Raw genomic sequence first — 19,805 nt, 5'->3', positions numbered from 1 at the left:
CGCAGTTCGAAACCTTCGCCAAGCTGCCCCCTACCGTACTCACCGTACAGCACGGCAAAGGCGTTACTGACGACCGAAGGGACCGAGACGCCACCAGCAAAGAGCAGCGCATCCAGCACGGCCGACGCGACCTTGGTCTTCTCGAGGTCCGACAAGGCCTGCCACTCGGCCGGAACCACTCGCGACAGTGCCGTCCGGTACTCTACCAGGCGCGCCGCCTTCCAGGCTCTGAGGCCCTCGCAATCCACCAACAGGCATACCGCCGCAGGCGGGCCGCCCGCCATCACCAGAAGCTCCTGCTTCTTCCCAGCAAAATCCCTGGCCATCGTGCTGGAGACGGAAACGTTGAGCAGCGCCTTGTGCAGAATGGTCTGTGTAAAGACGTTCGCATCGACGGCGACCGTGGCATCGCTCCAAAACGAACGGGCGGCCTCTTCGATGGCTCTCTCCACCATCGAGGAGACCGCTGCCGCGGGGCCAACCAACCTATCGAGGAGAGGTCGGAGACGGCCATGGTCGAGCGCGTTGTCTGCCAGAGCGATTGCGTGATTCGGCTTCTCCGGCCACATCTCACCATTCAGGATTTGCGTGCCGAGCTCGTTGCGGCGAAAGTTGTCGTTGGACTGAAGTCGCGGGCCGAGATTGCGCATCGCCTCTTGCGCGTAGGCATTGCCGATCACGCTGGTCGTGTCTGCGCCCGGCCCGTGGGCGAGCCGCTTCGAATCGAAGGAACGGCTCTCGACCTGGCGCCATAGGCCCGAGACGGGCTCGCCTGCGCTGTCCGCCGTCAGGCCGCCGAGCAGGTACCTGATCTGGCTGAACTGGTAGGAGAGATAGGCGAAAGCCGACAACCAGTCGCTCGGCTGGAAGACTGGGGTCCACGCGTCCACGGCTTCGATGCCGGCTGCGTTGAGCGCCGCAGCACGAGCGCGCATGCTGTCGCCGGCAGCGATGTAGCCTGTTGCCTCTCCCACATCATAATCTTCGAGCCTCCAGTCACGCCAGCTGAATCGCTGTCGGTAAATCACGGTGCGGAATGAGCTGTCGAAGGTGGGAGGGGCGGTGGTGGCGGAGGTGGTGGATGGGAGCGACACTGAAAGTACGCCGCATGCCATCTCCATCGTCATCGGCAGCTTGGTGATTGGGACGTAAAAGTGCATGCTTGGGTCATCGGTTTGCAGAAGCTCGCCGTCAAAGCGGAGGCCCCAGGGCGTCACTCTCGCACGCAAGTCGGCTGCTGCAGTCCAGCGTTGAGGCTCGTAGCATGACAGTCTCTCGATGCCGATCAGCGCCCATCCAGTGGACGCCGAGCGGCCGAGGAGCACATCGAGGGACGGCGCACCAGGAGTGGCGCCAGTGGCCATGACTCTGGACAGTCCCTGGTCCCTTGAGCGTGGCGCCGCCGGAAGATCGGGCGTCGAGTTTCTTTTTTATCCCATCACTCTCGTGAGGGAAAACGTAATGTGCACCCAGGCTACCGGCCTTGGGAATGTGAGTCTCAGCAAACTGCAAAGCAAGCAGGTAGGTGCATGTACATGTGCGGGACGTGTCAGCTGCGTGTCTCCGGCTTGCCTTCTGCCCTGTTTGTCGGCCTTGCGAGACGCTCGCATCCCATGCTTCTTTCGAGGCCCAGCCTGCAGATCCTTCTTGATGTCGTCGAAACGGTGGCGTGGTGCGATGGACGACCACGAGGAAGAGGAGGAGGAGGACGATGAAGACGAGGAGGAGACCGTCTCCTTCGATGGAGCCGTCGAAGCGTGGAACATGGACGGAAGCTCGGACGCTCAAGCTGAGAGCGGATCATGGCTCCGAGACGCGGAGGAAGCGACCGGGCGAAGGCGAGGGCGGTGCTCGTTCGACGGCTGCCCAAACCAGGCCGAGGTGGGCGGCCACGTGTGGATTAGAGGCGAGGGTTGCTTCATCGCGCCCATATGTAGGCCGTGCAATCGGCACGACAACCCTGAAAGGATGCAGGGCGCGGGTGCCTGCCTTCGCGCGAACATCGTGGTGACGAAGACCGCGATGACGGACATGACCACGACAATTATGCTTCCCAAATCACCTTTCCTGCGCACTGCAAGTGGTAACCTCTCCTCCCCAAGCCGTGAGAACTTGGACACGCACTTGCGAAGTGCGCGGACCTTCTCAAGACGGGTGCTGGAGGTCGACCTTCTCACGGATCCGCAGGAAGCCACTTTTGGAATAACGCCAGCAAACGTGGCCGTCCACCTTGAGCAGCGTTGGCAACTGCTGGATGTTGCCACGCAGGAGATCCGAGCCAGCCTCACAGCAACGGGGGTAAACGAGCAGCCTCTGTCCGCCTTGGGCTTGGGCAGCTGCGATCTGTGGAAGGGATACATTCCTCTGGCCACCCTGATTGTGAAGCGCTGGCAGCAGCACAGAGCCTCTGGATGCACCGGAGCATTTGTGGTGGGCATCAACGCGCCTCCGGGCAGCGGCAAAAGCACCCTTCTTCAAATCCTGCAGATGCTGCTCCACAATGCCTCCGCACAGCCACCCCGGATAGTGCAGATTGGCTCCGATGATCTGTACATGGGGGCATCCAAGAGAGAGGCCCACACAATCAGCACCCGCCTCGACCCGCGCTCGCTCGACCCGGAGTTTGATGGGCTGATTGCACAACTCAAGCATGCCAGTGCCTCGGATGGCCCCATCATGCTGCCGCGCTTCAACAAGGGCACTGATGACCGGGAGGCGCGTGGCATCCCTGTCCAAGGCCCGTTCGACATTGTGCTTTTTGAAGGCTGGAGGGTGGGTGTACCATCTGGTGAGCTGCATGGGAGAAACTTTGACTACACCAACCTCAATGCTCCCATTGACTTCATGATATATGTGGATGCCGAGCCGGAGCACGTTTGGCACTGGAAGCTTCAGTCAAGCCGCCGGGACTATGAGCGTGAGCACAACCTCAAATGGACTAACGAGCATACACGCAGGCTCCGTCAAATGTGGGAGCTATGGATACTGCCATTCTTGCGCCAGCATGAGCAGCCACTGCGTGAGCGCGCAGATCTCGTGCTATTCAAAGATGCGACACACCGGCTACAGAAGGTTGAGCTGCATTGACTCAAAAGGTGTCCAAGTGCGTGGGGCTGGCCGGTCGCGACAGTGTTTGCATATTATGTATGTACTCTCTCTCGCATATTATAGTTCGCAAGCGACCGTAAACCGATATGAGCTGCCAATAATATGCTCCGGCCGAGCACGCCTCTGAGGCGATTCATTGTCAGAGCAGTCGAGCCGTACTGCGGCACGTCACTGAGACGGCGACCGCTGCCGCGGACTGGTATGAACATGACGTACCATGACGGAGCCAGTGAGGGGTGGACGTATTTTTTATCCAGTGTTCCATACATATCCCCACTCTCGTGCGGTACAGTCGTAATGTGCACCCAGGCTACCGGCCTTGGGAATGTGAGTCTCAGCAAAGCAAGTAGCAGGTAGGCGTGTGTCTATAGGCGTGCACAGCAAAACTACGAGCAGGGTAACGGGGGGCTCGTAAACTACCCTTGTAACTAGCCTGGTTTACGAGGAGCTCGTGGCACGGCTCGTAGTTGGGCAGGCGCTCGTAACGGGTCGTAACGGGTCGTAACCAGGCTAGTTACAAGGGTAATTTACCAGCTTCGAGCCGTCCGACGAGGTCTCGGACCTACACGAGCTCGAGCGGTCGAGGGCTCGTACCGAGCCCCGTTACCCTGCTCGTAAGTTTTGCTGTGTGTGTCAGAGAGGTTCACTGAGTGAATAAAAAGGCTGCTGCACAAAGCGCAGTATGAGCTCGGGCGTCGGTCAATTCAGACTGCAAAAACAAAACCCTCACCGTGCGACCGCGGTGATGCCGTACGCTGCGGGAGTCGTCTTTGCGTCGAAGCCCGCCTCGCGCAGCCGCTGCAGCACGCCCTTGAAGAGCCTTCCGCTCGCCTTCGAGGCCGGGTCGCCCACGTAGTGGAAGAGAACCCCGCCCGGCCGCAGCAGCCGCCGCAGCGCGCGGTACACCTCGAGCGAGTAGAGCTCTCCCGACATGGCGTTGGCGGGCGGGTCGTGGACGGCAGCGTCAAAGTACCTACCGGCGCGGCGCCGGGCGTGTCGCGGACGCGTCTCGCGGGTCGTGAGGCGGCGGGCGGCCACGCCACCCCTCTGGCAGCGCGGGCAGCACCTCCGTCGCGTCGCCGAGCAGCCGCGTGATCTTTGGGTCGTCGAAGAGCTGCCGCGACCACGGGTTGGCGCGCTGCAGCTCGACCATGGCGGGGTCGAGCTCGACCGTCACCACCTGGCGAGGCGCGCCTCGGCACGCGTCTCGGCACCTCTCCTCTCGTCTGATCTCGGCGCATCTCGGCTTGTTGCCTCGCGCACGCCAGCACGCCGCGCAGCGGCGCAGGCCGTGTAGCCGAGGCCTGTGCACACGTCGAGCACGCGGCCGCCTTTCTTCCCCAGCGCGCGCAGCTTGTTGTCCGTGTCTCCCGCCGGGTCGATGCCCTTGGTGCGGTGCATGTTGAAGCCGCCCAGCACGGCGGTTGGCGGCGTCGGCGAGGCCTCGTCCAGCGGGAGCAGGGAGGCGGGCCGGCTCGTCAGCTCGCTAAGACCCTCCACCTTTGTCGGCGCGAGGTCATCCTCCTCTGCCTCCTCCGCGGCCTCCGCCTCACCCTGCCCTGGAGCGTAGCACTGCCACACGCCCGCCCGCCGCTTGCGCGCCACCCGGTCGAGGAACGCCCACGGCACGCACGCCGTCCACTCCTCCTCGCCCTCGATGCCGCGTGTGCCACGCAGCCGCACGTGCGACGCCGACACCTCTGCGCTCGCCGGACGCGCCAGGCCGAGGTCTACGGTGAGGGCGCCGAGGTCGCCTCTCCCGAGGGAGACGGAGCCGCTCGCTGAGTCGGGCCGGCGAGGCTGAAGCGCGGTGTGCAGCGCGATCGCCTCGTAGTGACTGACGCAGCACGCGACACCGGGCTCGGGCAGCGCGGGCGGCGCGAGATAGCGGCGCGGAAGCTCTGCGGCCGCCGCTCTGGCGGCCGAGTGGGCGCGGCGCAGCGGCGGCTGGGCGACGAAGAGGATTGTCCGCAGGCAGGCACGCATGAAGAGGGCTTGTTGCGTGCTGCTACTTTGAAGGGTTCAGGCACCGACTCAAGCTAGCAAGCGAGCGAGTGGCAACGGGAGTGGGAACGGAGCTGAGCGGAGATCAGTTCCTCCGCCGGGCCGAGCGTTCCTCCACCACGGAGAGAGCAGGTTCCTCGGCCGGCCGGTGCGCGGAAAGCTTTTTTTTTCTTCCCACCTCGGCGGGGCGGGGGGGCGGCGGGCGCGGGTGCTGGGTGCGGTGCGGTGCGTGCAATCGTGTGTTTGGCGTCATGTTGTCTGTGCCTTCGCTTGTTTCTATTTCGAAGTCTAGCTCAAAAAAGAATTCTCCCCTTGTCCAAGTGCTCCTTGTCATCGGCGTTCCGAGAAGAGAGATCAAAAACGCTCAACGTTAATTGAGAAGAGAAGTGTAAAGGAACGAGTCCTATTCTCTTCTAGTTACCCTCACGGCTCAGGTCCTGGACGCCAGAGCAGGAGCCGTCTTGCTCTTGGCTGGGCGCAAAATCGCATTCGAACTCTTCGCGGTCGCGCTTGCGCGCCGCGCCTTCCGGGCCGTAAGAGCCGAGCCTGATGTTGGCCCGCTCCAGCCAGAGGAGAAGGCCGGAGCGGCAGCGCTTGTAGGCGAGAGCCGCACCCACCGCCGCGTACCAGCGCATCTTTGCGGGAGGGAGGCGGAGGACGGTGGTGGTGGAGGGGAAGGCGTCGCCGCCGACCTTGGCAGTGGTTGGCACGGTGACGCGAGTGAGGGAGCAGCCGTAGAAGGCGCCCCCATCGATTGAGGTGCGGCCGCCGGCAGAGAAGGAGACGTCGTTGAGGCAGGAGCAGCCGGCGAAGGCGTTGCGGCCGATCGAGGTGCTAAACTCGTGCTCCGCGATCTCCCTGAGGGTCGTCGCGAGCACCCCGACCCACGACGTCGGCCCGTTGAAGTCGATCGCATTCTGCCAGATGAGGTCGATGTCGCGCCTCAGGTCGGCGACCGTGGCGTACCTGCCCCGCTCAAAGTTGGAGGAGACGGTGGCGAGGTCCATCGGCTGCGTGATGATGGTCGGGTAGTGCGGCAGGTTGAGCGCCACGTAGTCCACCGGCACGCGGAACGGCTTCGAGCACTCGTGCGACTGCAGGGCGCGCAGGATGGGCCGCAGCTTTGAGGCGGGCACACCGTCGGTGAGGAGGCCAGCGGGGAGGGTGACGGAGGCGAGGGAGGAGCAGCCGCGGAAGGCGTCTTCTCCGATTGAGGTGCGGCCGGTCGGGAGGCCGAGGGAGGTCAGGGAGGAGCAGCTGTGGAAGGCGCCCTGGCCGATGGTCGCGAGGCTGTCCGGGAGGTCGACGGAGGCGAGTGAGTAGCAATCAGAGAAGGCGTAGCTCCCAATGGACACGAGGCTGTCGGGGAAGGCGATGGAGGCGAGGGACGAGCAGGCAAAGAAGGCTCGCCCACCGGCAGAGGTGAGGCCGGCGGGCAGGGTGAGGGAAGCGAGGGAGGAGCAGCTGTGGAAGGCGCCGTCGCCAATGGAGGTGATGCCGGTGGGGAGGCCGACGCGGGTGAGGGAGGCGCAGCTGTGGAAGGCGAAGTCGCTGATGGAGGCGAGTCCGGCGGGGAGGTCGGCAGAGGAGAGCGAGGAACAGCCGTGAAAGGCGGCGTAGCCAAGAGACGTGAGGCCGGCGGGGAAGCTGATGGCGGTCAGGGAGCTACAATCGAGGAAGGCCCAGCGGCCAATGGAGACGAGGCTGTGCGGGCAGGCGACTGAGACGAGCGCGGTGCGGCCGTGGAACGCCTGGTCCGGCAGGCGCGTCATGCCTTCGGGCAGCTGCGCGTGCCCATCGGTGACGACGACCTGCCAGCCGCCCACCAGATTCCAAAGCTCCGAACCGCCAATCAGCGTCTCCATTAGCGTCGTCCGCAAGATGGATAAAAAAGAAAGCGTGACGGCGGCGCGTTGTGTGTGCCTTCGCTTAGACCAAGGCACGGGCAGAGGAACGAGAGAAGAATATAGGGTGGATAAAGCGCCTGTTCACGGCATGGAGGGTGAGCCACACCGAACGTACCGAGCGAAGAGCCGAGCGGAAGGAGGACGGGGAAGATGAATGACTCCGAGGAGGACGAACCAGTGGAAATTCAGTTGTCAGATGTCACGATGCATCCGAAGGGGGCCCCAGCGCCGGCATCATCCGTAGAGGCACGAGTGTTCGAAGAGAGAGTGGACCTGAGCAACAACATGACTTGGAGGCAAATGATCGGAGTGGGAGTCAGAAATGTGGTCCTTGCGCGAGGGGAGCTCGATAGACTCGAGGGGCCAGGATATGCAGCGAGGAGGACGGAGCTGCGCCGAAAGGCGCAAGAAGCAGCGAGAACAAGGGACCGGCAGGCGGCGGCGGCGTCGCAGAACGAGAGGCAGAGGAGAGCGACGCGACAGAAGAAGAAGCGACAAGGGAAAGAACGACGAGAGTGGGACGACCGCGAGGTGGCATGAAGGTTGCAGCGAGAATCGGCGAGAGACTGCGAAGAGAGATAGGAAGAGGCGGACGCCCAAAGGGTGGGCGACGGCTAGCGCACCACCCCTCTCCTTAAAATCCCTGTGTGGTGGCGGCGTGCCGTCCTCCCATCCCTCCCTTGGGTTGTCCGTTTTCTTTCTTTTTTCTTTTTTTCCTGCATGATCGGAGTGGGAGTCAGAAATGTGGTCCTTGCGCGAGGGGAGCTCGATAGACTCGAGGGGCCAGGATACGCCGCGAGGAGGACGGAGTTGCGCCGAAAGGCGAAAGAAGCCGCGAGAACAAGGGACCGGCAGGCGGCGGCGTCGCAGGACGAGGCAGAAGAGAACGACGCGACAGAGGAGGAAATGACAAGGGAGAGAACGACGAGAGTGGGACGACCGCGAGGTGGCATGAAGGTTGCAGCGAGAAGCGGCGAGAGACTGCGAAGAGAGATAGGAAGAGGCAGACTCCCTCTCTGGGGGGGCGCGGGGGCCCTAGAGGGTATCCATGCGGGGGGGAGATGGGGTCCGATGGCCCGCCGCAGGCGCCGATTTGCGGGATTTTTTTCTTTTGTGCGCGATTTTTCACTTGTTTTCATGGGAATTCGGCGTACTTGCGGCCATGCTATCACGCCTTGCGACAGCCTGTCGGCGCTGCTGACCGTGCCATGCTGCACAATTGATCACCTGCATAGCTCGCGGCCTTAGTATCAAGCATTCAGTGACGACCTGATCGTACGGTCAGTAGGAAGGTGTCCTTCCAATGTGTGCACGCTTCTGACGCAATGCGCGTCACAAACTGCCTCAGATTGGCTGCTGGCACTCTCGAGGCTATGCCTACACAGCCTCGCGCGCATGGGCAGTCAGGAGGGACCACGCACCTTCTCAGGACAGCGCCGGTGCCTCTCTCTTGGACCGGAAAACTTGGTGGTCTCGTGTCACCAATGTGGGACCAGTGCGGCATCGCGCCATCGACAGCTCTGAACTGCGCCTCACCACTGACCGGGAAGGCCGCCAAGTGGGCCAGCACAGGTCGCACATTGTGGCAGCAGTCAGCAGTGCATGTCTGATAGCTAGAGCAGCAGCGTCAGGGTCTCGCAGGGTCGGATCGTGTCAAGCCTCTCGCCCGGCCAGCCGCGTGCAGACGTCGGCCTGTCTGCTGTCTGGAGTGATCTGTCGGCGGTCAGTACGACCGAACAGGTCGGAGTTTGCTGATGATTGGAGGGTCTATCTGTATGTACTCCTCGAGATCTCTCCGAATCTGCCCTCTAATCAACCGTAATCATTCGGGAAGTCGGTGCTCTGAGCGACTCTGAGCGCCGGAGCCCCGTTTCCGCACTGCTGCGCGGCGCACGGTGCCTCCGGGGGCCCCCGCGCCCCCCCAGAGGACTCCCTAGGGTGGGCGACGGCTAGCGCATCACACACCTCTCCTTAAAATCCCTGTGTGGTGGCGGCGTGCCGTCCTCCCACCTCCCATCCCTCCCTTGGGTTGTCTGTTTTCTTTCTTTCTTTCTTTCTCTGCCTTCGCTTGTTATTAACATCGAAGTCTAGCTCAAACAAAGAAATCGGTCACATTGTCGGCTTTTTTATTTCCTTTTTAACATCTCCGCGGCATCCCGGACCCTTAATATCTTTATGTCCCTCTCGTCTCACTATCACAGCCCGGACAGGAACCCAAAGTGGGTCGGGACCATACCGGCATAGACCCCTCCCCCAGTGGACCTAACCCCACTCTCACACTCCGTGACCAAAAGCCCGTTTCCGAACGAGCACATTTCACCGCCAACGACCTGTCCGTGCTCGTAGCATTGCAGCGTGGTGCCATCGGGGGCGAAGACAAAGATCTTTTGATTGACCCGAGGGGGCGTGTCGAAGCTCGCAGAGCCAGAGTCTCTCACGTACAGCCGGCCGTGAAGAAACAGGCATGCCTCTGGGCTCTCCACTCCGCCCAACCGCATCTTCCGCAAGTACTCGCCCGTCAGCGAGAAGACGTGGAAGCAACTGTAATCTTCCCCGAGCCGGTCGTCCCAGTGCCACGGGAACGACACGCGGTCGAGGAAATAGAGCTCTGTCCCCACCACTGTCAAAGAACCCGAATGGCTGAACTGGTCTTGATCAAAGAAGTGCTTCTTGGCGTCAAATCGGAACCGCTCGGCAAGTGTGTCGGGGTCGATGGAGAGCACGGGTCCATACCCCCCTTCGCTGTAATTCCTCCTGGGGGAGTATGTGCTTACATAAAGCGTTCCATCGCCGAGTGCAACCGAACTAATCTTCAAGTCAACCTCGTCCTCGTTGCCCCTCACATCATCAGGGAAGGACTGAGCAAGCCGTCGTCTCTCAGCTTGAGGCAAAACAGTCGCTCCTCGAACCAAGCGTACAGACAGTGCTGCGCGGCGAGGATACCGCGGGCCGTATAGCTGAGCGTCTGAACCACCGAGAAGCTTTGGTCGAGCACCAGCAGACGTTGTTCGTCAACATCAGGCGGCGACGCGGTGAGGTACAGCCGCTCGCCGCCAGGCGATGCCGTCATGGAGTGGATCACTCCTACCTCGAGCAGGCCCCCCCTTGATGACGGCCGCGCGAAGACGGAATCGCCTGTCGGTTCCGGCATTGGCCCAAGGCGCAAGCACGGCGTCCGCCGCGACTTTGTGGCCCACCACCACGCGCGCCACGACGTGCAGACCTTCGCCGCGGCAAGGTCGGTCACCTCCAGTTTGCCGAGAATCAGCGACAGCAGGTCCTTATCGAGCAGCACCTTTGAGAGGGCCCACTCTGGGATTGGCGCGTGCAGGGCGATGCGGCGGTCGGCCTCATTGCGCAGCGGCAGTCCCGCGGCGAGTGCTGCCTCTGCAGCGAATTCTGCGAGCTCTTCCCTCGGCAGGCATCGGAGGCGGAGGGCGAGGCGTGACATCGTGGCAACGCGGGTGGAGATGGGGCGCACCGCGTTCGTGTTGTGCGCTGAGCCTCGTTCGTGCTGTGCCTACCTATGGCACGCCGCTCTCTCGGGCACACCCCCCCCCCCCCCCCCCCACTTCCCCTCCCCCCCCGCGCGCGCGCGCGCGCCACGAAGTCAGCTCTGCGCGCATGTCCTGCTCCGACAGAAAACCGAGCGAATCGATCCCGCTCTCCTCCTCGCGCCCAGCGAAGCGCGTGCCCCACGCCCACCCGCAGCGCGCCCCGCCCGCCCCTCGCTGCGCGCAGCCCTCGCCGCGCAGCTTCTTTGGGCGCTCGTCCGGCCGCAGGCCTACGGAGCACAGCGCCCTGGGCGGGTGGTCGGAGGCGTCCGCAGCCGCTTCTGCAGAAGGTTCTCTGGCTGCCGACGAGGCGGAGGCGGAGGCCGGGCACCTTGGCGCGCAAGCCGGGCCAGACCTGGAGGAGCCGCCAAGGGTGGGGCTCGCGAAGGGGGCGGGCAGGAGGGGCGCAGATGGGGAGAGGGAGGGTGCGAGGAAGAGGGAGGGAAGGAGGGAGGGAGGGAAGAGGAGAAACCAAGCAGTGAGGTGGCAAGCCGAGACTCCGCCGAGAGACTCGGCAGCCCCGCGCCTGGTCGAGGAACCACTCGATCGCAAGGTGGTTGGTCGGCGTCACGCCGTTGCCCACGAACCCAACACAAGGCACGCCGCCCGCCGACCAGCCCGCGCCCCCGCCCCCTCCGCCCCCGCCCCCTCCGCCCCCTCCCCCTCCGCCCCCTCCGCCCCCACACGTGGTGGCCGGGCGGGTTGCTGCGTCGTCGATCGACTCGAGCCCGTCGTCGGCGCCGCCCTCGCGCGTGAAGGAGCGGAGAGACATGCGCACCACGCGCCAGTAGCGGGCGGTCCCGTTGAAGGCCGCCTGAGAAGCAGGCAGCCGTGGAGTGGCGGGCCGAGGGGCGGAGCGGCAGAGGTGTGAGGTGGGCAGCGAGGGGCTGCCCGCTCGAGGCGCGCGTCGGTCTCGGAGATGTGGACGACCGCGTCGGCGAGCGAGTAGACTGCGTGCTGCCGCGGCGGCAGCGAGTGCATCTTGCCCCTCCAGAGCGCCTTTCGCTCCTCGACGTGCTCCCAGCCCGCCATCATCGCAGCCTTGGCCGAGTGGGCGTCGTCGGAGAGGACGGCGACGAAAGGCCTCCTCCCGGCCGGCGCGTGCGTGAGCAGCGTCGGCAGCAGCAGCTCCGCCGCCGAAGGCGCCGGGTCGCGCCAGAACCAAAACGTGCAGAGCACTGCGTCGAACCAGCCCTGCTTTGCGAGCGCCACGAGGCCGTGCAGGTCCTGCATCTCGTAGATGGAAGGCGGCGTGCGTGGGGTGGCCTGCCCGCCGAGCGCGAGCGGGTCGCCGAGGTCCTCCGCCCCGATGATCCGGTACAGCTCGCTCGTCGGCGGCGACCGCTCCTCGCGCGGCGTCCTGCCGCGGAAGAGCAGCGAGGTGCGGTGGCCCTGCTCGCGCAGCTGGAGGAGGAGGCCGAGCAGCCGCAGGTCGGAGCCGATCGCCTTGAGGTGGTGCTCGTGGATCAGCAGCACCGAAAGGCCCTTCCTCTCCTCGCACCCGCCGACGGACGAGCCAGCACCCGGCGGCGGCCGCAGCGGCAACACCCCACCCGAGCCGCGGCTGTCGCTCGGGTCCACCAGCCGCTGCGTCGCCGCGGCCTGCTTGCCCGCAGCGAGCACCTCGCCCAGCCGCGACGCGAAGAGGTACAGGGTTAGGTGGATCGAGACGGACAGCACGGCGAGCAGCACGAGGAAGCGGTGGCCGCTGCAGCTCCGCGCCGCCTTTGCGACGGCGACCGACCCGCCAGCCCTTGGAGATGGAAGAGGGAGGCTGTTGGAGCGCTGGACGAGTGGCACAGTGAGCTCACTGTCGCTGCTGCAGCGCAGCGGCCGCTTGGGATGGTGCGACAGCTCTGGTAGAGCCGCTCGCAGCGGCGGCCGCACCAGAGCTCGGCGGGCGCGTCGCAGATTTCTTTTTTATTTTTTAAAAAAGGAAAAAGAATTAATCATTTCAGAGGGGTGCGTCCCATTGCAGCCTCGGCTCGAGCTGTCGGCTGGGTGTCCCGGCTCCCGGGGCGCGCGCATCTGCTAGAGGTGCTCCCAGTGCGAGCTCCACTCTTTGCCCTGCTCGGCGATGGTCGCACGCGCGCGCTCGCCCGCAAGCAGCACCTCGTTCTTCGCATTGGCGGCTCGATCCGCCCGCACCCTCTGCGCGCCATGCAAGCGGCGCCGTGAGCATGCGCGGGGTGGCAGCAGGGCTCCCGGGTCACGAGGAGGAGCAGGTGAGGGCGAGCGCGCGCGCACGTGGTAGTTGACTGCAACATCGACTCCATGTAGCGGCGGGAGGTGCGAGTACGGTTCAAAGTAGTGCCCCAAGCTGAGCATCAGACCGCTGTGGCTGTAGATGTAAAATCGTGCGATCGCAAATGCGCCTGTGGACAAGGAGGAGCCACGGACGCGGCGGTGCGGGCGGAGGTGGCGCGTCGGTCGGAAAGGGCGGTGGCTGACAAGGGCGGGGACTGCTCGAGAGGGCTGTCTGGGAAGTAGTCTCGGGCGCACCGAGGCCGGCGCAGACGAAGAATGCCGCGAGAAAGACCATGCCCGCATAGCCGCACATGCAGAGCGCCCTCTCGCCCTTGGTCCGCTTGGGCTTCTCGACGGGCGTCGGCGTGTCCTCGGGCATCGCTACTGTGTTGCCTCGCCGGCGAAGCCCCTCCGAAGGCTGCATGGCACGCGTAGGAAGTGGTCGTTCTGGCAGAACTTAAATGCTCGAGCGGGATTCGGGGGGCGAGAAGTGGAATTGCGATCAGGAAAGGTTACTTGCGACCAAAAAATCAACGAAAGTCCCCAAATACCTCGCCGTCGCCCGTGTTCGAGCTCGTCAATGGATGGTTGATGGATGATGGTTGTGGATGGATGGATGGATGGATGGAGGGAGGGAGGCCCTGGCCGTCCCCCCCCCCCCCTCCGTCCGTCGCTGCCGCCGGCGCGTGCGGGTCGCAACCGCCGCCCCCGACGCGCACGTTGTCCCCGTGCTGCCCGAGGGTCGGCAGAACCTTCTTGGGGGCCTCATAGGCAAGCTGTGCCTTCGAGTCGCGCTGGAAACCCCAGTCGAAGGCCTCGGTGACCTGCTGCGTCTGGCGGTTGGCGGAGCCGGAGGGAGAGGGGGAGTTCGTCGGCCAAGGGGTGGGGTGGGGTTGCGCGGAGTGTGTATTGGTCGCGTGTCGGGAGAGGGGTGCACAGGCGCACCATTTTGTGAAGGCTTTAGGTTTCGGCAGTGATGAGAAGCGGGCAAGCTCAGAGCGCAGGTAATCACTCACGCACGCCGCTGGAGTTTTTTTCCCCGTCCTGCACACCCGCCTTTACCTCGGAGATTACCTGCCACCCACCCACCCACACGCAACAGCCACGCGCACCTTTTCCATCACCGTCTTGACGCGTGAAGCCCGCCCTTCTCGTCGTGCGTGATGCTGATGGCAGGAAACCAGGCGATGATTTTCTTCTTCTCGCGATGACCGATGTGCGCCCGTAGCCCCGCGCATAGGACAACAACCGGTCTGTCCCACACACGCGCATACCCCATCACCGCCTGATTGGTTGGCTGTTTCGAGCACCTCCCCCTTGGCCTTACTCGACCTAGCTGCCCCGCCAGTCTCTTCAGTACAGACTGCCTAGACTGTGAATAGACTGCGTAGACTGCGACTGAGAACATAGGGCATCAGAAGGGACCAAGAGGAGTCCAGTCTGAGCCATAGACCCATGTCTTTGCCCACGAAGGTCGCGTTCAAATGCCCGGAACGGACGTTACAGTGGTGTCCGGCCGGCGCGATCACCGAGCTGTGACGCTCAGGGAAGCCGGTTGAGGTACTGGTTTCTTTGCCCAGGCCTGGCCTACGAACTTATGCTGGATCAGCTGAGCAAGGTTTGGTGAGAATCCTACATACAGATCTTCAGATATTGACGGATGACGGAGATGACCGAACTTGGAGCACTTGGAGTGCAGTCATCAACCTCACATCCAGGGCCGGGGACTTAAGAAGCGCACCCAGCGGGCCAGATGCTCGGTATCGGGTTGCGGGCAAGAGAGCCCTAGCCCTGGGGGGTGCGCGTTCGCAGGGAAGGGGCTGTAAAGTAAACACGGGTCTCCGAGGGTTGGCCCCGCGTACCGGGTTTCCCCTTAACTGCAGGACGCCCCCTCGACGTCGGAGCTAATGAACAAAACACTTGAAATCACCCGTTTTTGCCCATTTTTTTGTAAAATGGGGCTCGCAGAAAGGGCGCGTGCGTCTGGCTATTGGGAATGCGCGGAGACACATCCGAAATAGAAAATGCAGTGATCACACATGTTGTCACATGCGTGCACATGCACATGCACATGCACATGCACATACACACATGTACATGTACATGTTGCTTCTTTGGCAGTGAGTTAGATCGCACAACATCACCGCCCCCATCTCGAGCGAGAGCCGCCCGTTCGTCTCTCTCCCATTCCGCATTCATTCGTGCCTCGTCCTAGGCTACTAGAACCTAGGTCGAGTAACGATTAAGGCCAACCAAAGGGGGAGGTGCTCGAAACAGCCAAAATCAGGCGGTGATGGGGTATCCTGGGGGAGGGTGTAGAGGATGTAGAGTGTAGAGCGCTGTGTAGAGCTGTAGAGATGTAGAGCGCTCTGGAGCGCTGTAGCGCTGTAGAGCTCTACATCCGGCGCGGGACAGAGCGATGCAGATGTAGAGCGATGTAGAGGCGCTCTACAACGTGAAATCTCTATACAACAAACTCTACACCATAACCGGCGATGGAGGCACGGTCGCTCTCCGACATGAGGCGCGTTGCACTTGCCAGTGCTGCCCTGGCCTTCTGTCTGCCCGCTCAATGGGTGGCAGGTGCCTCTGCTGCTGTGGCATGCCTCACGGCTGCGACTGGCCGGCGCCTCGGCGCGTCAGCTCGGCTCGGCGTAGCGATAGTGGCCAGCGCAACTCGCCTGGACTCAACGCTCAGCCAGGAGCTCCCGCACGCGCTGGCGCGAGTCATGGCGCATGCAACGCGCCTGAATGATCGCCTCGCCTCGCGCAAATGCGACCGTCCTCGCAGCCGACAGTCCACCGCCTGCTAAAGAAGCACTGCGACGAATGCGGCACCGGCGACGCATGGCAGGCTGGTCATGACGCAGTTATAGGGTGTTGTGTGCCGTCGGAGTGACTCTCTGTGTGTCAGGGGTAGTCAGGGCCGTCCATCAGAGCTCCAGTAAGCTCGGAGACACCCCAATTAGCGCGGCCGACCTCTTTGAGTCACTGCCTTCCCGGCGGGTTGGTTGGCGCTGTAGAGAGAGCCTCTACAACCAACTCTACAGCAAAATCGCGCTCTACAGTGCTCTACATCTGCATCGCTCTGTCCCGCGCCGGATGTAGAGCTGTACAGCTCTACAGCGCTCTACACTCTACATCCTCTACACCCTCCCTCAGGGGGTATCCTGCCATCACGCACGACGAGAAGGGCGGGCTTCACGCGTCAAGACGGTGATGGAAAAGGTGCGCGTGGCTGTTGCGTGTGGGTGGGTGGGTGGCAGGTAACCTCCGAGGAAGGCGGGTGTGCAGGACGGGGAAAAAAACTCCAGCGGCGTGCGTGAGTGATTACCTGCGCTCTGAGCTTGCCCGCTTCTCATCACTGCCGAAACCTAAAGCCTTCACAAAATGGTGCGCCTGTGCACCCCTCTCCCGACACGCGACCAATACACACTCCGCGCAACCCCACCCCCACCGCTTGGCCGACGACCTCCCCCTCTCCCTCCGGCTCCGCCAACCGCCAGACGCAGCAGGTCACCGAGGCCTTCGACTGGGGTTTCCAGCGCGACTCGAAGGCACAGCTTGCCTATGAGGCCCCCAAGAAGGTTCTGCCGACCCTCGGGCAGCACGGGGACAACGTGCGCGTCGGGGGCGGCGTGATTGCGACACGCACCGGCGGCAGCGACGCGAGCGCCGTCGTGGTTGGCTCCACCGGCATTCAGCTCATGCACCCGGCGCAGCGAGGGCAGGGCACCTTCTCGTGGACGATCCGCAAGTCGCAGGGCAACGACGGGCTCGGCCTGTACGTTGGCGTCGCGGACGCGGACGCCGACTTCCTCTCCGACTCCTGGGGCAAGGCTTGGGCGATGGGCTGCCACGGCTGCAACGTGAGCGCTCCGCCGCCTGCCCAACCTGCGCCCACGCCCGCTCCCCTCCCCTCCCTCCGACCGCCAAACTGACGCTCCGCCGCCGTGCCGCAGCTCTTCGCATGGAACGACGCGCGCGGGAACGGCGCCCTCGTCCCGGGCGGCCTCCCAGGCCCGGAGGGCTCGAGGACCGGACCTGGACACGTCCCCGCCACGCCCACTGACGTGTCCCTGACGCGTCTGCACAGGCTCGGAGGACTCGCTCGAGGACGGCACCACCGTCACCGTCAAGGTGTGCCTCCGCTGCCACCGGACTCCTCTCCTCTCCTCTCCTCTGCCCCGTCTCCGCTCCTCTTCGCTCCCCTTCTCCTCACTCCCTCGCCTCCACGCGCCCCACAAGGTCGACCTCTCCGCCTCGCCGCGCACGCTGTCCTTCTCCATCAACGGCGGTGAGTTCGTGACCGCCTCGGGCTGCGAGCTGCCCCCCACGGCGCGCCTCTCCCCGCCGCTGCCTCGAGCCCCAACCGCAGCCCTCCCACCCCCCTTCCCATTCTTGCATCTCCTACTGCATCTCCTCCCTTGCTGGCCCTACTGCTCGCCCCCCACAGCCATCCGCCTCTCCTCCCCACAGGTGCGCCCCTTCGCCAAGCTGGCAGGCGCGGAGGGCGACTCCGTCTCGCTCGCGTACGACGACGCCCCCTCCCGCTCCTCCTCCATCGACGAAACCGCCTCCGAGGCGGCCGCGTCCCTTCGCACCTCGGAGGCGCGCCACGCCCCTAGGCCACGCCCGCCCTCCCCGGCCCCGGCACTCGACGTGGTTAGCAAGAGAGAACAGAGTGTCAGAGACACCGTGTGTGCGGAGACGAGCGAACCCCGAACGCCAAGCCGGAATCCCCTGCCCCTCACCCTCCCTCCCTCCCGCCCACCCACCACCACTCTGCCCGCCGCTTCCCTCTGCGCATCTCCCTTCGCGCACCGACGCCCTGTGGCCCCGCTAGGTGTGGACAAAGACCGAGCGCGTCTCACCGGGCGACGTCATGTCCTTCCTCGCGTGAGCTCGCGCCGCCGGTCTCGACAGCTCCGGCAGGATGCCACACAAGGAGTTCCAGTTCACCTGCCGCACTCCGGAATGAGATGAGAGAAAAATGTGTGGTCCGGAGAGCCGTGTTCCTCCACGCTCCTGAGGAGAGCATGCGTGCGTGCGCGCCGATTATTGCTTGTTGGTTCTTATGTGTCTTTGATTTATTACTCTTGTATCAGCCATATTCTACACACTAGGTCACCACCCAGACTAACACGTAACAGTAACAGCTAACACACCACAGTGTTGTGTATGTGACAGTCTGATACAGTCGGATCAGTGATCAGTGTTAACACAGTAGTCAGTAGTGAGCGCAGCGCCAGCGGCGAGCGGGGCCGGGGGTCGGGGGACTGTGCAGTGGCGGCTGGCGCGCTGGCTGTGGCAGAGATATCCCCGCCCCCCGCCCGCCCACGCCCGCCCCCGCGGGGGCGCGGCGCGCGCCATGCCGCCATGTGTTAGAGGTATATGTGGTCCAACACACACAACAGATACTGATGGCGCTTGGGGCTTGCACGTGAACGGAGAATCTCCGGGAGAACGCGAGGCGGCTCAGGCCGCTCTCACGCCTCACGCCTCAAACGCTCAGATGTACCAACGACGATAAAATTGCATGCACGACGAGCTATTCCGTGCGCGATAGTGCGCGTGACGTGTGATCCAGCTGATGACGGCCGAGTTTCTCGCCTAGACCTCGATCTCGGCCAGGAGCGAAGGAATGCTCACCCGCCGCCGCTGACGGCCCCGATGGCACCGCTGACGGCCTGCGACGTGGCCATCGATGCGGCCTGCGCAGCAGCATCGGAGACGACATCGGCTGTTGCGGCCGCCGCCTCGCCGCCTCCCGCCTCGCCGCCCTCTTGGAGAAGTTCTTCGTCGCAACAAATGTCGAGGCAGCCAAAGGGGTCGGCGGCCTTGAAAGCCGCTTGCTGCTCCCACGGCAGCGACGACGTGTTCAACGGGATGGCCTCGAAGCCGTGGGGGCAGTCTCTCTCGTCGCCAAACGAGCTGCCGAGCACGCTGCCGGCCGAAGAGGAGACGTCTTCCGGCAGAAACGCCAACTCCTGCGTGCGACCACGAGCGGGGAGCGATGAGAGCGGCGGAAGCACACACCGGATGGAGCGACGAGCGCACCTGTGCGTTGCAGAGCTTGGACGCAAAGCAACGCCGGGTCGGACAACACGTGTCGGCGCACGAGAGGCTCTCAGGGAGGGGCATATCGAGAAAGGATCCCGCCTCCACCTTTCGGTACTCCGCGGGGCAGTCGTAAAAGCACTTTTGCGACTCAAAGCAGGGCGAGCGCGAGAGGTCCGCCGGGCAGCAAACGTCGCGACAGCCGCCTTCTTCAACGAGGACGTAGCCATCGGCACAGGGCCCATCTCCAAAGCAGTTAGATACCGCATAGCAGTCGGAGGGCTCGGAGGGGCAGCAGTGCAGATACGTCCACTGCTTGCTCACCGCAACAAACCCCTCCCGGCAAGAGGACCACGGGTGGGCGAGGTAGCTCTCGTAGCATTTGTTGCGCTGGTCAAATACGTCCATCACGATCGCCTCCTCCACTGCGGCGGAGACGACTGTGCTGACTGCTTTGCCGACCAGCGACGACACAACCATCGCGCCGACCGTCTCGATGATCTGCCGGTCTTGGCCGCCGCCCAAGTGGCTGGAGACGGCGAGGAAGATGGCAGCGGCCACAGTGGTGATGACGAGCGCAAGCCCTTTGCTACGCCTTGGGTACCCAACGCGTCTAAAGGAGATCAACCTGGAGAAAAACGAGAGAGGGCCAAGGGGCGCAGACGGGGTAAGCATGCGGTGTGTTGGTAGCCGGCCGGCCGCAGCGGGGTGCGCCCCAAAGTAATTTCTGATGCGGAACTGCCAAGGGGTTCCATGGCTTCGCCTTGCCGAGAAGCCGGTCGACGGAGGCCACCCCATCATGAACCCCATCACGGCCCCTCCCGCGCGCCAGAAAACTTTTTGCTCGCTCGCCGCCTTGGTTGTCCGATACAGATTTTCAATGTACGTACTTTTAGCTTACTGGGAGAAAAGAGAGAGGGGGTGT

General features: G+C 63.7%; 5 protein-coding genes across 5 annotated transcripts; 2 read left to right on the top strand and 3 right to left on the bottom strand.

The window, feature by feature from the left end:
- Window positions 1–1,764: 1,764 nt before the first annotated feature.
- On the top strand, window positions 1,765–3,087 carry EMIHUDRAFT_244987 (hypothetical protein; the record flags this gene model as incomplete). The annotated part of the gene is made up of 1 exon (XM_005768935.1): window positions 1,765–3,087. One exon carries the CDS (start codon window positions 1,765–1,767, stop codon window positions 3,085–3,087), a length of 1,323 nt encoding a protein of 440 aa, XP_005768992.1.
- Window positions 3,088–3,670: 583 nt separating this feature from the next.
- On the bottom strand, window positions 3,671–5,094 carry EMIHUDRAFT_118978 (hypothetical protein; the record flags this gene model as incomplete). Its single annotated transcript, XM_005768934.1, has 4 exons — window positions 3,671–3,716; window positions 3,839–4,081; window positions 4,152–4,288; window positions 4,423–5,094. The coding sequence occupies 4 exons, from the start codon at window positions 5,092–5,094 to the stop codon at window positions 3,671–3,673; spliced, it is 1,098 nt and encodes a 365-aa protein (XP_005768991.1).
- A 431-nt stretch (window positions 5,095–5,525) lies between these two features.
- On the bottom strand, window positions 5,526–6,977 carry EMIHUDRAFT_316481 (hypothetical protein; the record flags this gene model as incomplete). Its single annotated transcript, XM_005768933.1, has 2 exons — window positions 5,526–5,951; window positions 6,249–6,977. 2 exons carry the CDS (start codon window positions 6,975–6,977, stop codon window positions 5,526–5,528), a joined length of 1,155 nt encoding a protein of 384 aa, XP_005768990.1.
- A 2,237-nt stretch (window positions 6,978–9,214) lies between these two features.
- On the bottom strand, window positions 9,215–13,768 carry EMIHUDRAFT_118976 (hypothetical protein; the record flags this gene model as incomplete). Its single annotated transcript, XM_005768932.1, has 10 exons — window positions 9,215–9,773; window positions 9,863–10,314; window positions 10,905–10,928; window positions 11,085–11,387; window positions 11,504–12,326; window positions 12,633–12,724; window positions 12,821–12,948; window positions 13,076–13,238; window positions 13,540–13,653; window positions 13,766–13,768. The coding sequence occupies 10 exons, from the start codon at window positions 13,766–13,768 to the stop codon at window positions 9,215–9,217; spliced, it is 2,661 nt and encodes an 886-aa protein (XP_005768989.1).
- Window positions 13,769–16,039: 2,271 nt separating this feature from the next.
- Window positions 16,040–17,723, top strand: EMIHUDRAFT_244982 (hypothetical protein; the record flags this gene model as incomplete). Its single annotated transcript, XM_005768931.1, has 6 exons — window positions 16,040–16,048; window positions 16,327–16,689; window positions 16,925–16,960; window positions 17,069–17,117; window positions 17,325–17,485; window positions 17,667–17,723. The coding sequence occupies 6 exons, from the start codon at window positions 16,040–16,042 to the stop codon at window positions 17,721–17,723; spliced, it is 675 nt and encodes a 224-aa protein (XP_005768988.1).
- Between the last annotated feature and the right edge of the window lie 2,082 nt (window positions 17,724–19,805).

Source organism: Emiliania huxleyi (assembly GCF_000372725.1).
Source record: "Emiliania huxleyi CCMP1516 unplaced genomic scaffold EMIHUscaffold_440, whole genome shotgun sequence".
Taxonomy (NCBI): domain Eukaryota; phylum Haptophyta; order Isochrysidales; family Noelaerhabdaceae; genus Emiliania; species Emiliania huxleyi.
Note: the sequence above shows the minus strand (reverse complement) of the source record. Positions and strands in the feature narration are given on the sequence as shown.